The sequence below is a fragment of the Vanacampus margaritifer genome, chromosome 20 (assembly GCF_051991255.1).
Source record: "Vanacampus margaritifer isolate UIUO_Vmar chromosome 20, RoL_Vmar_1.0, whole genome shotgun sequence".
In the NCBI taxonomy this organism is placed as follows: domain Eukaryota; kingdom Metazoa; phylum Chordata; class Actinopteri; order Syngnathiformes; family Syngnathidae; genus Vanacampus; species Vanacampus margaritifer.
This window is the reverse complement of record NC_135451.1, coordinates 15,852,133-15,867,237: the sequence shown is the minus strand read 5'-3', so window position 1 is coordinate 15,867,237 and position 15,105 is coordinate 15,852,133. Positions and strand designations below refer to the sequence as shown.

Here is a 15,105-nt window from a genome sequence, read left to right as displayed (position 1 = left end):
GACACAGGCTGCAATGCTTTTGCAGTTTATTGAAATAAATATTTACAACTTTATATATATGTATAAATCTCATCTATGCACAAAGTCATAAGAAGGAGCCTCGAAGAACTTCCACATGGTTTATTATAAATGTTATAGTATGCATTTATCTACATGATGACCATTTCATATAGTACAGCTAAGTCATTAAGGAAAAGGAGGATGAGAACTGTGTGCTATTTAGAAAAAAAGAAGAAGAAATGAAGCCACTGTTAATCAAATTCAGGCACAACAACAAAGCGAAATGGACAGCCTGCTACAAAAAAACAAAACAAAACCATCATATAGGTTACAATGCCCCGTTGCTTTTATAGCAAACAGTATATGGCTCAGATTGGAATAACAGGCAAAAATGTGGTCTAATAAAAGTAATTAACAACAACAACAACAACAAAAAAGCCCATGATACACTACTAAACATTTTGAATTCAGATATTCGGATATAAAATACTAACATTGTTAGTTTGAGATTTTGTGACAAAATTTGATAGAAGGGGTAAAAAAAAAACAAAAAAAAAAAACAGGTGATCAGTCACTGATGGGGTGGCCATACTTGATCGTATGTTAATGCATGGTAATAAAATATAAAAAGAAACATGATTCATTTTCTCCTAAGTAGCTTCAGGACCTCACTGGAAAAAAGAAAAAAATACACTACAAGATTAAAGTCGTATATGTTTGAGAGAAAACCAGTTGTATCTTTTTTTTTTTTAATCGTTAATTGCGGGAAATAAACAACGCATTTTTGCGCTGGTCTACTTTTCTAAATAGAAATTCATGGATTGAAACCGTAATATTACAAGAATTTGGTTATACATTTACAAGATAAAAATTTGTCATTTTCAAGCTCAAACTCTTATTACGAGAATAAATTTGTTTATCAAGATTGGCAGATTTTTTGAGCTAGTCATATTTGTTCCTTCTCCGAATCGCTTTTTCAAACTATAAAGCGGAATATTTTTGAAAGTCGTACATTTTTCAGATCGTATACCACAATAAAGTTGAACATTTTTTAGATTAAAGACTATTTCAGATGAATAAAGTTATATATATATATATATATTTTTTTTAAACAATGCAGTTCTATTATTTTTACTTTTGACTTTTTGGATAAAAAGCTAATTTTTTTTAAAGTCATGTTTGTACAGTATATATCTGGGATTAAAGTGGTAAAATTACAAAAATAATGTCATGTTTTCCTGAAATAATTTGTGTACTTTTAAAGATAAAACTTTGTATAGTTTGGAGTTTTACCTCGAAAAGATCATATTTTATTCTCGCCTTGAATCTTGTAGTGTGATTGTTATTTTTCAATTTCAGGTTGGCCCCAATACTCCTTTTGTTAGCTTCCAATGGATGTCGCGTCAACATAAATCAGATTTTTGCATGAAACGGGTGAATTTATTCATCCTGAGATTGGAACCAAGGCGTGTCCATTTTGTGGGGAGAAAAAGTGAGGTCTATTAGACATCTTTTGGCGAGGAGGATTCTACTCCCGGGTTCACACACCTCGCCTCCGGGGTCGACCGTCATACCGAATCAGTTTTGGGCTGTTGCGAGTGCGTTCCGCTGACAAAGTTGTACACCAAAAACTGCGAGGTACCAAAGTAGTGCGTGGCGAAGAGCTTGCCGTCGGGTGTCGGGTCTGAGAAGGCAATCTCATTTTTGCTCAGGTATGAACCGTAGATGAAGTTGTTCCTGTGCAGAGAAAGGAGGAGCTTTGAAGGTGATTGCTTCCCTTGCTGTAATGTTGCGGGTCATTTTGAGTCTAGAAACTCTTTATTCAATTTTTTATTTTTAATGAAATGAAAAAGTGGGGAATTTTAGTAGTACTGTGGTACCAGGACTTGCAAGTGACCTGACTTTCTAAGATTTTCAAAATACCAGACGCCACTCGGACGATTATTTTTATTTTTATTATCTTGCGCTGAAAAACAAATTTTGTTAACAGGCATATATTCTTTATCCTCTGTAAAAGAATATATATATATATATATATATATATATATATATTAATGCAGTTTACTGAACTGAGAAGAGACCATCATGTGCATTTATAGGTACGTTTTTTACTGCCCCCTATTGGCCATGGCGCATAAACCAGAAGTAGCATTGTCAATAGATACAGAAACACGAGATTTTTCTGATTTAAAAACATATTACAAAAACTGTCACTGTTTTTGAGAGAATGGAATAGAATAGTGGCATTTCTATTCATTTCAATGGGAAAAGTTGATTTAAGTGTAGTTGCCCTAAATATTGACTGGATAAGAAAAAAAAAAGGTTCTTGTAGAAGCACTAAATAAAAACTGAATTCGACCTATTAGAATGCAAGACAAATATATCTCAACAATGTAAAAAAAAAAATCTGATGAAAGAAATTAGTGACTTTACAAGTAAGACAATATTATTAAATTTGACCCATTCAAAGTCTAAAATCCCCCCAAAAACATATTAACCCAAAAAATGTAAAAACACATTTTGATGAAACAAGTGATTGAAGCAAAGCAGCAATTTGAAGGCTAAACGAGGGCAAGACAGCACCGACCTGAGGCATTCCACCAAGCGCGAGGCGATGGCTCGGCGTCTCATCATGCTCACCACCCATATGCGGCTAATGCCGCACAGCGCCGGCTCGGCCGTGGTGGAGCAGCACCAGGCCTTCTGACGCTCAAACATCACCTTCTCCCCTTCCGAGCCCTCGGGTTCGGGCTCCTCGATCACCCTGTAGCCCTGCGCAGAGTGTCCAAGCATGCGGTGATGTAAGCGTGCTCAGCGTAGAACATTGTGGAGGACTCACCTCATTAATATGCTCGGCTATGAGGCACCCTGCCACTTTCTTGTCATTGGTGATGAAAAGGAAAGTTTTGGTCAGGGAGGGACACTTTGTCCCCACCTGCTGGAAGCCGAGGTCATTGTCTACCATCTCCCGTATCTCTTCAACCTGTGCGGTGACAAACCAAGTCATTGGCACCTTTGCAAACTGGGTAAGGAATGGCAAGTTTATTTAGGGGTGTATTTAATAAAACCATAAGGTTGCTTGATTATGGAAAAAAATATAATCACGATTATTTGGGCAATAATTGAAATCACGATTATTCAAACAATCATTTTTTGGGCACAAAACAAGAAAATGTTCAAGCATTTATAAATATTAAGACCAATAAAAAAAATTAAAAAAAATAAACACTATAGTTATGTAAGTTCCTTTTGGACCAAACAGAATTTATAATAATATATATCTATTTATTAATGTTGGCAAAAACTTGAAGTTGGAGTGCAGCATGTGCACTGTGCAGTAGGACAATCATTTATCATTTAAGAAAATGTTTAAACAAATTTAAGACAAATAACACTATAATTATGCAAGATGATTTTGCATAAAGCTAAATTTTTGTTATTTTTTTTAAAGGTGCAAATGCATAAATTTAAACAACTCAAAAAATTTTTTTTTTTTTTTTACTATTATGCTGGTTTTGGAATTGTGGAGTGTAATAATTGAAATTGTAATTGAATTTCAATTAATTGCACAGCCCTTTAAAACCATGACCGTCATTTTTGATACAAGCCTTATGATTGATCACATACTGTGTAATTCCGCTTAAACATTAATTTATATGTACAACATTCCGTGTTAATTACACATAACAGTTACATTTATTGTACGAAATCGATCTTAATTATGCCTCCCCCCCCCCCCCCCCCCCCCGAAAAACGGCTAATTTGCCATATGAGCTTTTACGATTGGGATATATTTTCATATGCAATCGTTTTTAGGCTCGACGTACATGGCAACAAGTGGAGATTATTTTATCATACAATCACAGTATTGTGATCCTGTCACTATAGTGACAATGGAAAAAAAAAGTGGGGCCATTTTTAACTTTGATGTCAAGTTGTGGGCTGCGAGTCACAAATGGCCCCTAGCCTGTGAATTTGAGATTTTTTAGTGTCTCGTAAATGACAGTGATATGATCAGTTAAAACGAGTTTTCTGTACCTTCTTGAGAGCGTATTTGGGATCCTCAGGCAAGACCAGGATGACTTTGCCATCGGGAAACTCTCCGAGGATCCTCTCCTTTTTCCAGCCCTTGCAAACACAGAAGCGTGATCAGATCTCCAAGTGGCTCAGTATAGCACGAGACGATGAAAGTCATGACAACTCCTCATCCTCTCACCACGTATTTGACGGCACTGATGAACTGGTTGTGGAAAAGCAAATGCTGCGATTCGTCCTCGGGGCAGGCGGCGGAGTACAGCATCCCGCACACGCTGCAGGCCACAGCTCCAAAGTGTTTTTGTCCTGCATCCTGTAAAGATAAATCCTTCAGATTATCCTCAGATAAACACAATAAATTGACTTGAAGTAAAAGTCTTGCTCAAATTTACTGACAATGACAGTTTGGCTGTCGTCTTTATCGCTCTCCTTCAGCTTTTTCACTTTTTGCAGAGTTGCTACGTCTTGCTGCTTCTCTGCATCACTGCAAAAAATAAATAAAAAATGAATACAATACAGATCTCAGTTGTTATAAGGAAAATAGTAGAACTTACTCTTGACAGGATGTTTCTGATGGACGCTCATTTTGGGTTGTCTTGGAGGTTTCCATCTTTTCACACTGCTGAGCGACTGTAGAAAAAAAAGATTGTTGTACGCCATAAGAGTTTTGAAGCGGTAGGGAACTAATTAAAAAAAAAGAAAAAAGAACAGACCTGCAGGCTTTCCTTCACATTGCTGCGTATCAGGCGGATCAGAGCTCTCTTTTGAGGGAGGGGGACTTTTAGGTGGACTTGATGAACTTAAAACAGCGGTATCCTAGAATTAAAAAAAAAAAAAAATCTTAATAACGTACCATCAAAAATGGTTGATACTGTACCTCAAATATTATCAAAAGATGTTACCTTGGTTTTCTTGTCTGTCGCTGCCTGAACCTGGAGTGTTTTCGCAGGACCTGGAACTTCATCGGCTGGAGGACCGCCAGGTTTCACCTGGGGAGCGTTTGAAGCCACTGGCTGGTCGGCCCGAACTGAGGCGGCGGAAGGTGTTTTTACTTGGGGCGAAATAGACTCCACCTGATGCGACTGCGTCTCAGCCGAAACGGATTTTGATTGCAGAACGGCATCAGAAGGAGACGGTTTGGTGGGAGCAGATGTGACAGAGGATTTTGACGGAGCGGTTGTGGCGATGGGACATTGTGCACCAGGAGAACCGGCGGGTTTGGACTGCGCTAACTTTGAAATGGTGGGCTTGGACTGACATGGGATCTGTCCAGCAGAGGTGATTGAGGGTTTAAGTTTTGCCTGATTGGCAATCTGAAGCGTGGCTTTCGACTGGGCCGGGGGATTTGACTGAATGTGAGGCTGGTGAGGCCTTAGCGGAGGACCAGACTTTTTTGGAGGCACTGGTAACGGGTCATCGTCCAGTTCAAAGTCATCAAATGAATACCTGGGGCGTGGTTTGTAAGGCTTGTACTCGACAGGCTGCGGTTTTGTTGCCTTCACTCCGTTGGGCATGGGTGGGGCGACAGCTGGCAGGGACCTCCTAGTGGACGACCTGGTGACTTTAGGGGTGGGATTTGGAGGAGGGGTCGCCTTTGACGTCTGAGCCTTACTACTTTGCCTTGTTGTTCTCGTGACTTGGGCCTTCACAGATTCAGTCGGAGGAGTTTGGAGTTTTGGGGGTTCAGTTTTGACTTCTGGTTCAGTCTTGGAGGCATCCGCTTTGGGTGCTTCTGTTTTAGCAGCTTCACTCTTGAGAGGCTCAGGAGTTTCTGGCTTCGGTGATGCAGGTTTGCTACTTAAGGCAGGACTTGGAAGTGGGGGCGAACTGGATTTGGGTGCAGGGTCAGTGGGCGTGGCATTGGTTGAAAACGGAGCAGACGTAAACATCGACGCTTGCCAGTCCATGTCTGAGAACATTTGATTTGCCTGGTCAGACTTCATTTTCTTCATGCGCGCCCATGACATCTTCTCCCTTTGCAATTCGACCTGTCTCAGCCTTTGATATCGAGTGAGCTTCTTCTTCTCGTGGGCCTTCAGAGGAACGGTAACTTGTGAGACGAAGAAACGCCTCTTTGGAGGGTCGTCGGCCAGCTTGGATTCAGCTATGGGAGGCAGCACCACAGGGGGCTCCTCAGCAGGGGGCACCTGCGCTGAGGCGCTTTCGGGTTCAGCAGGAGGCTTGACGTCAACGGGGGCCACTTCCTGCACGCTCATAGGTGGATTTTCCTTCTTGGCGGCCTCGCCTTTGGCTTCCGCTTGTTTTTCCTCCTCAATCCTCTTTAACAGCATGCTGTCCGTGGCTATGTCCTCGGCAATTTCCTGACACAAGGCTAAGAGGTTGAGCTGCTGCTTGTTGGCAGTCCTCTTCATGGCGGCAGCTTTCTGCTCTGCCAGTGCGGCCAAACGCGCTTTCGTTCTTGCCTGGGTGTTCATTTCTTGCTTCTTGGGCTTCTCAACAAGTACCTGGCTGTTAACGTCGGTCTTGGATGAATTGTTGGTCGTTAAAACATCTTCATTGTCAGTCCTTTCCACTGCCTTTTGAAGAGAATGTGCTTGAGTGTCCGTTTTTTCTATAATCGTAATGCCACTATCTTCTTCGTTCCCGACCTCAACTACTATGATCTCATGTCCAATCTCCATGTCCTCCAGGATTTGCAACTCTTGGAGCGCAACGTCACCCCCGCCATCTTCTGTTGGCACAAAATCCCTACCTTGGGGTTGAGAATTGCTCGTTTCTACCATGACAGATGGTGATTGAGGAAAGTTGTCTGGAGTTAACTCTGTAGGTTTTTCTGAAGGTGGGGCAGATAAACCATCTGCTTCTTCACCTGAAGGTATCACTGCAGCAACATTGACCTCTGGGGGGTGCTCTTCAGTCTTCAAAATGCAGGTCTGTTGTGGTCCGTTTGTAGCTGTGAACGTGCAGTTTGGATCCACCTGGGTCACCAAACAGGGGTCGGACAGACCTGACGCAACGGCAGCTTGAGAAACGATATCCAAGTGAATTTTGCTCTCTTGAAGTGGGACTGGATTGAGAATGACATATTCGTCAGACGCATCATCTGACAGGTCCACTGCAGGGAGGGCCGAAGGTGTCGTCACTGGGAGGTTGTCCTGCAGATGTTCACAAACTTCTCCAACAACCACACATTCTGTAAACACATCTTTTTCTTCACGGGCAAAGTTCTCTGGTGCATTGGTCACTGCAGCAGATGGTGTGGAACTAACTGGAACTGCAGTGGTCTCTTTTAGCTCCAGTATTTCAACATCTGTCACTTTTTCATTGGAAGTTTCCTCTTTTTCCAGTTGTAAGTCATCTGTCATGTCTTGGGTACTTGATACATGCTGGGAGGACACAATAACGTTCTCATACAATGCTTCAGCACCACCCCCATTACGGTTTCTCTCTGGACTAGTCTCTGGAACTGTGGCGGCCTCTTGCACAACTATTTCAATTGCTGATGGGCAATCTGTCTGTTCTTCTTCAACAATTTCCTCATTTTCCAGTTGCAAGTCGCCCTTCATGTCTAAAGACACCAAATCTTGCTTCTGGAAATCCGCAGCAACATCTCCTTCTTGGTTACTCTCTGGACTAGCCTCTAAAATTGTGGTGGTCTGTTCTACCTCCATTTCAAATACTGCTTGGACGTCCGTCTGTTCTTCTTCAGCGGTTTTCTCATTTTCCAGTAGCAAATGACTAGTCTCTATGCTTTTATTAGTAGAAAAGTCCTCCCTCATTTCTTGGTTACTTGGTACCGCCTCTGAAGACGCCAAATCTTGCTTCTCCAAAGCCACAGCAACATCACCATCTTTGTTGCAATCTGGACTAGTCTCTTGAATTGTGGTGGTCCCTTCAATTTCAACTGCTGCGTGGCAATCTGTCTGTTCTTTTTCAACAATTTCCTCATTTTCCAGTTGCAAGTCGCCCTTCATGTCTAAAGACACCAAATCTTGCTTTTGGAAATCTCCATCTTGATTACTCTCTGGACTAGTCTCTGAAATTGTGGTGGTCTGTTCTACCTCCATTTCAACTACTGCTTGGACGTCTGTCCGTTCTTCTTCAGCGTTTTTCTCATTTTCCAGTGGCAGACAACTCGTCTCTACGCTTTCATTAGGAGACAAGTCCTCCTTCATTTCTTGGTTACTTGGTACCGCCACTGAAGACGCCAAATCTTGCTTCTCCAAAGCCAAAACAACATCGCCATCTTTGTTACAATCTGGACTAGTCTCCTGAACTGTGGTAGAGTGTTGTCCCTCCATTTCAATTGGTGCTTGGCCATCTGTCCGTTGTTCTTTCGCACTTACATCCTTTTCCAGTTGCAAATGATGAGCCTCCACACTTTCAATAGTGAGCGTGTCATCCTTTTTGTCTTGAGCGCTTGGTACTTCCTCTAAGGACAACAAACTTTGCTTCTCCAAATCAACTCCATTACCCTCTGGAACTGCGGTGGTTTGTTGTACTTCCTCCATTTTAACTGCCGTTTGGTCATCTGTCGTTTCTTCTTTAGTGGGATTGTTATTCTCCAGGTGCAAATAACTAGTCTTTATGCTATAATTAGCAGACGAGTCCTCTTTCACGGCTTGAGTACTTGGTACATCCTCTGAAGAAACCAAACATTGCGTCTCTAAAGCCACAGCAGAATCTCCACCTTTGTTACTATCTGGACTACTGTCTTGGACCATGGTGGTCTGTTGTACCTCCATCTCAACTGCTGCATTGCCATCTGTCTGTTCTTCTTCAACTCTTTCATCATTTTCCAGTCGCAAATAACTAGCATTCATACTTTCATTAGTAGACAAGTCCTCCATCACGTTTTGATCCCCTGAAGACACCAAATCTTCCCTCTCTAAAGGCATTGCAACTTCTCCATCTGCACCAGTCTCTGTAAAAATGGTCATTGGGAGCGTCATTATTTCAACTGCTGTTTGGCCATCTGTCCATTTTTCTTTAGCTATGTCCTCATTTCCAAGTTGCACATGACGTGCCTCCATGCATTCATTAGTAGACAAGGCCTTCGTCGTGTCTTGAAAACTTGATATGACCTCTAGAGATACCAAACCTTGCTTCTCCAAAACCATACCAACATCTGCATCTCCATTACTCTCTGGGCTACTAATAGGCTCGTACACTATCTGGTTTTCAACTTGTGACTGACTGACAGCCTCAGTCTGCTCTTCTGATTTGGTTACAGTAGCACTGTCAGCTGATTGGGCAAAAACAAGAACTTCACGGCTTTCAGATGTTTCTCCTACAGTGTCGTGATTACATACCATATTTGGAGTAGTGTCTTCACCTTTCCAACCTGTCTCCTCTTCTAATGATGAATGAACAGATTCACTCATAACAAAGTGATCAGGACCAGGATTTTTAGAATCAACAGTAGCCAAAGTAACTTGTGCCACCTCGTCACCTTGGACAACACGAGTTACTGCATTAGAAGTATCCGTCGTTTCTGCTGTCATGTGCTTAAGTTGAACCTCAGAAATAACACACAAATTGTCTTCATTCTGCACTTGTATTTCCTCAGTAGAAACTGGAATCGAGACAAAATCCGGTGCTGCTGGTATGTCCATCTCTGCATGGTTTACAGTAGCATCGGAACCTCTGGTGATGAACTCTGACACTTCGTTGTTGTCCAAAACTGAGACGATAACTGTCGATTCATTGTCTTTCTTGTGCACGTCCTCTTCTTGTACAACCATTTCTACTTCTGTGACACACTGTGCGGTCCCCTTGTTATCAAAATAGCTAATTGCAGTCAAACCTGGACCCGTTTGAACTTCACATACGTCGGGCACAAGTTCTGTGGCTTCTTGCTTCTCGTTGCTTCCTGCCGGGCCAAAATCCACTGGCGCAGATGTTGTTTGTCTGTCTTGCAAAGATGGATGTTGAAGGTTCTTCGTGTCATCTTTATTTGAATGATTTTTTGTGGCGTCTTGACAAACCTCATGAGGCAGCTCAGCTTCATGTTGTATTTTCAAGTGAGAGGTTTCTACCATTTGACCTTCCAGATTTTGTGTCTCATAAGAAGTCTCTGATGGGAGTGTAGTCTGATTCTCCTGACCAACAGAATCTTCATGTTCCATATCTTCAGATACTTTTGCCTGACTCTCATGAGCATCGAGCAGTTTTGCCTCTTCCTGGTTTTCTTCTACAAGGGCTTCAGAAGTCATTGTGTCCGCAGTTGGATATAGGTCCAGTTGTGTTTGGATTGTTTGATTTTCTGATTCCAGCATAGGGTTCACTAGCTCTTCGGTGCTTTGAATTTGGAGGTCAGCTGAACTCACAGGTGTAGCCACAGGGTAAAAATTTACCTTGTTTTTCTCGTCATAGACGTGGCACTTGGGACTTACGTCGATCTTGGCTACCTTGTGTGCTTCTGCTTTCTCCATAACAGTGATAGGTTCCTCAGTTACGCTGGACTTGAAATTTGCAGATGCTAAACCTTTGTGTGCAACATCAGTAGTGTGATCGCTTACTTCTGGGTGCTCGTGAACATTGACATCTTGCACCATTTCTGCATTAGACATTTTGGAGTTCTCAGTAATGCATTTTGAGTTAATTTTGTCTTTATTTTGTGTCGATTGACTAATTCCAAGATTAATCTCACTGTGATTGGTTGCTTCGTTGTTATTTTGAGGGTCTATTTCCAACGAATAGGCAGGATGCTCCATATTCTCAGAGGCAGCTGAAGCCGGGTTGTTCATTTCATTCATCGCTGCTGCGGTATAATCAAAGCACATATTTTCCTTTTCCAAACTAGAGGAATTTCCGCTCATCATAGCGTCATTAACATTTTGGCTGGAGTTATTATTGATTTCCCCCTGAGGTGACGCAGTGGTTAATCTTCCCTTTGGTGGCGTTTCCACATCTGCCTGTTGCTGCGAGACGATGACACATTCACGTGGCATCTCCATTGTCCGGTTTTGGTCGCAGGCCGCCTCACAGTGGGGTGTCAACACCTCAGTTGTTTTGTTGACGCCGTCACGTGAACTTGGCAAACGCGCCTGCTTTTGTTCGGAGGAATTTGCGTGGATTTGACTCTCAGATTTGATATGCTTCTCCACCCAACGCTCGTCATTAAAACTGTCTCTTAGGACATTTTGTAGTGTGGCTTCTGTTTGTTTTGTCACATTTTCTTCCATTTTTCGATTAGACTCTATTACTGTTAGATTTTGATTCAACTCCACTGGACTATCCTCCACTTGAATCCCTGCACTGAGATGTCCTACATGGACCTCTGGTGATGTGGGTTCTGATACCTTTGAAAGTGAAGGATTTCCTGACTCCGTTGATGCTAGATTTGGCACAAGTTGACACTCTGTGGGATTGTCAGACTCCATTCCACCCTCTGAAATTTGGCTTCCCAGAAGGAGCTCTTGTGCAGTGGGTTGGGTTTCTTGTGAAAGCGACACATCTATGTGACTGCGTAGGTTCTTCTCAGATTCCATTGCATTTCCATTTTCTTCCTTGCTTTTGGATTCCATTGGATGATCCTCTGCACTAAAACCGTCTACGAGGCCCTCCTGTGCCATTGGTTCACTTTCTTGTGAAAGTGACAAATCTTCAACATGACTTTCTAAGTTTTTACCAGCCTTCACTTGTGATTGATTTTTTTCATTGGGCACCATTTGATGTTCTTCAACTTGACTCTCTATATTAAAACAGTCGCCATGGATTTCTTTTGGAGTTTTTTCAGTTTCTTGTGAAAGTGAAGGACTAGCTAATATATTGTCTTCAACGGGACGTTTTGGGTTTGTACCAGACTCCATTGATTTTGGATGTATTTCTTCAGTTTGAGTTTCACCCAACTCTTCAACTTCAGCTGTAAACTGGTCAACCAAGACCTCTTGTGGTGTGGGTTCCGTTGAAAATGACCGATTATGAGACACATATTCTTCTGTTTGTAGTTGACTATAGCACTCCACTGTTGGATTTTCTTGAACAGGCCTGTCTATTTGAGTTTCATCAATCCGTGCATTTAAACTTCTGAGTACATCTTGCGATGCGTGGACGTTTCTTTTCAAAATTAACAAATCTTCTATTGTTACTTGAGTCTGCACTCTTTCTGTCGGTTTTCCATCAGATGTATTTTCTGGACTACTACTAGATTTTATTCGATCCTCTGCATCATGACTTTCAATGAGGACTTCTTGCGACGTGCAAACAACTTCCTTTGAAATAGAAAAATCTTTGGTCGGACTGTTTGACTTTCCACCGGACTCCGTCACACTTAAACTTGCTTCATTATGACTTGCTGGGTCTTCAGTTGGAGTCATTTGAATTTCTTGGATTGAACACACTGGAGTGCAATTTGCTTTGAGGACCTCTTGTGGCACATCTTCGGCCTCCTTTGAAAGTGACTCAGGCGGACTTTCCGGAGTTCTACTACACTCAAATTCAATTTGGCACACTGGTTTTCTGTCTGGCTCCGCTGATGCCACGTTTTCTTCAGCATGACTACCTTGGTTTTCTTGGATATAACTCTCTGGACTTCTCTCTAAAACTATTGTTAAATCGTCTTCAATCGTACTTGACGGATTTCTTTCAGACTGTGTTACATTCTTAATCTGAGTATGCGAGTTGTTATCGGTGTCTGTAACAGCTGGATTTTCTTTAGTCTCAGATGCTGACGTTAGAGGTTCTTTAAAATGACACTCTAGGTTTCGGTCAGACTCAATTTCTGAAGTTTGGGTGTCTGGGCTTCTATTTGACCCAGGTGTACAACTTTCTTCACAGCTAGTCTCAGGATTACAACTTTCAACCACAATTTCTTCAACGGCGGTGTTTGGGGGCGTCTGATCTTCATACACGTCATGAAATTTCATTAAGGCATCACTTGCCTTCATTTCATGCTTCTTCTGGTCTGTATTTTGTGTCAAATCCTGCTTTATTACACTTGAAATAGTCTCTCTACATTCGCTGCTGGAATCTGACTGGCAAATTGGCCTATGGGCTAACTTTTCGAAATGTACATCTCCGTTGCTGGAACAAAATGTTCCCACCGACTGGCTTCTGATGGCAGCAGCCGAAGCCACTGAATTAGATTCCGTCAAGGACGATGCTGGCGGATGGTTAGACGTCAGCCTTTGGCCCTCTGCTTCTTTTCTGTCCTTTTCTTCAGCTGTGAATTTGATGTCAGCCGATGTATCTTCAAAACGTAACATTTCCGTTGTGGCGTTTTCCGTAGTGTTCAATATGCTGTCAAGACTGGAGTCTGATGCTCTACCGTAACTGTGCTCATTCTGAAAAAATTCTGTTGGAGAGGATGCTAGCGTTTCACTCACCTGCTGTGGGTCAGAACCCGCCTTGGTGTGTACTTGGCTTGAGTATCTCTTGATGCAACTCGGCTCGTCGCTCTCGGTCAAAAGTCCATCCTTGCTGCGGTCGCCGGGCGTGTTGTCGACATTGAACGTCACGTTAACATCGTCTGACGGAGTTTCCCGACAGGAGGCACTTGTGTGTTTTGTGACGGGTGGACCTAAGGTACTTCTAAGTGGGGAACTCTGTCGGGATGACTTGGCCAGGTTCCCTTGCGTTGCTGCTTCTTCTTCTGACAGTTTCCTCTTGGTCCGAGTGGCGAGAGCGTCCGTCATTTCATGCATATGGATTTCTTTGAGAGACCTGTTGTTGATCGCTGGTGCAGTTTCGGTGTGGAGCGCTTCACCATCCTCATCCAATCTCCTCAATTTCGCTTGAGGATCAAGGGCCTCCTCTGTTCCTCGCTTTGAGGCTGGCATTCTGTCAAAATAAAGAATAAACATGTTAGTGAAATATAAGACAACGACTGACTGTAAAGCATTTGCCTCTCTTGCATCAGCAAAAGCTCAACTGTCTCTGAAAGATCATCAAGTACACGCGTTATATGACAACATTTCCCAAATTTATTGTTGACAAATCCACCTCAACAAAATTCCGCGAATCAATTTTTCTAATCAAAAAGCATCTCTTTATTTTATATTTTTCTATGCTTCTGCCAAATGTGCTGTTAATTTGTTGCAAACGTATTTTTTGCGCCAAACGATGGCCAGGTGCCAGGTGACAACAAATGGCTAACTGGGCTATATTCATTCCTTGCTATTTTTTTCTAAACATTTTTATGCATGTTTGTGCGACAAATTAAACCAGACATCGCATGACTTCCATCTGCAAACTGTTCAGCACTTGACCATTATTTTGTAAATTTTTTGCAAACCTGTGCATTTGGGTTTCTTATTTCTGAGTTTGTTATTACTATGTTTTAATATGTTGTCTGTTTCGGCACTTAACAAGCATGAAAAATGAATTTTCTTTACATGTTAAATGATCTGTCTGCTACTGTTGCTCATTTAGATCAATCTTTGAAATTGTACACAAATACCCACGTAAGTGGGCTCTCTCATTTAAAAAAAAATCAGTTGAGATGCTGAAAATCAACACAACACAAAATCAAACACACATGTGAAAGTCATTTAACTGCAGCTGCACTATTGATGCTGTCCTATGGTGGTACTAGTATAGACAACGTGGAAATACGCCCCCAAATTGTTTAATGAACGCGTCCGAGGGATGTTTGGTGGGTGCAGCCGAACGTAAACACTTGCCAAAATGATGCAAAACAACGAGGGCAACTAATGCGGCGCACTAGTTATGACGAGTGCACGTATATCTGCGTGCTAATAAAACATTTTAGTGGTCATATATCACCAGTATGCAGTGGTAGTGATACTAGACAGGACTGCTAGTTAGCGAATAGTGGCTAAGGTGCTAGCTACAAGTGCACAGAAGCGGTGGTGGTAGTGAAGGCTGATGCTAAAGCTAGCAACTCGGCAACAAAACGCGGCTTGCGTGTAAAATAAACAAAGCAGCGGGCCTGCACACAAACAGGGGGTTTAACAGGTCGTCACGCGAGAGAATAATGACAGCAAAAGCACAAGAATTCGATGGGGAAACTCACTTTGAAGCTTTCTTTTTTTCGTACACCAGCTGTGTTTTTTTCTCGAGAATAAAAATTGACTGTACTTCCGGAGACTGGCGGCGGATGTGACGTAACAGTCATGTTTTTTTCGCGTTCTATATTTTTTTATT

At 42.1% G+C, this 15,105-nt stretch overlaps 1 protein-coding gene across 1 annotated transcript; it reads right to left on the bottom strand.

Annotated features, from left to right (window-relative positions):
* Positions 1 to 9: 9 nt before the first annotated feature.
* Positions 10 to 15,039, bottom strand: LOC144040128 (uncharacterized). The gene is made up of 10 exons (XM_077553987.1): positions 14,975 to 15,039; positions 4,938 to 13,779; positions 4,749 to 4,851; positions 4,590 to 4,665; positions 4,432 to 4,519; positions 4,217 to 4,348; positions 4,039 to 4,128; positions 2,840 to 2,983; positions 2,588 to 2,772; positions 10 to 1,737 (listed from the first exon to the last, which is right to left on the bottom strand). The coding sequence occupies exons 2-10, from the start codon at positions 13,776 to 13,778 to the stop codon at positions 1,569 to 1,571; spliced, it is 9,828 nt and encodes a 3,275-aa protein (XP_077410113.1). The 5' UTR covers position 13,779; positions 14,975 to 15,039; the 3' UTR covers positions 10 to 1,568.
* Positions 15,040 to 15,105: the final 66 nt, after the last annotated feature.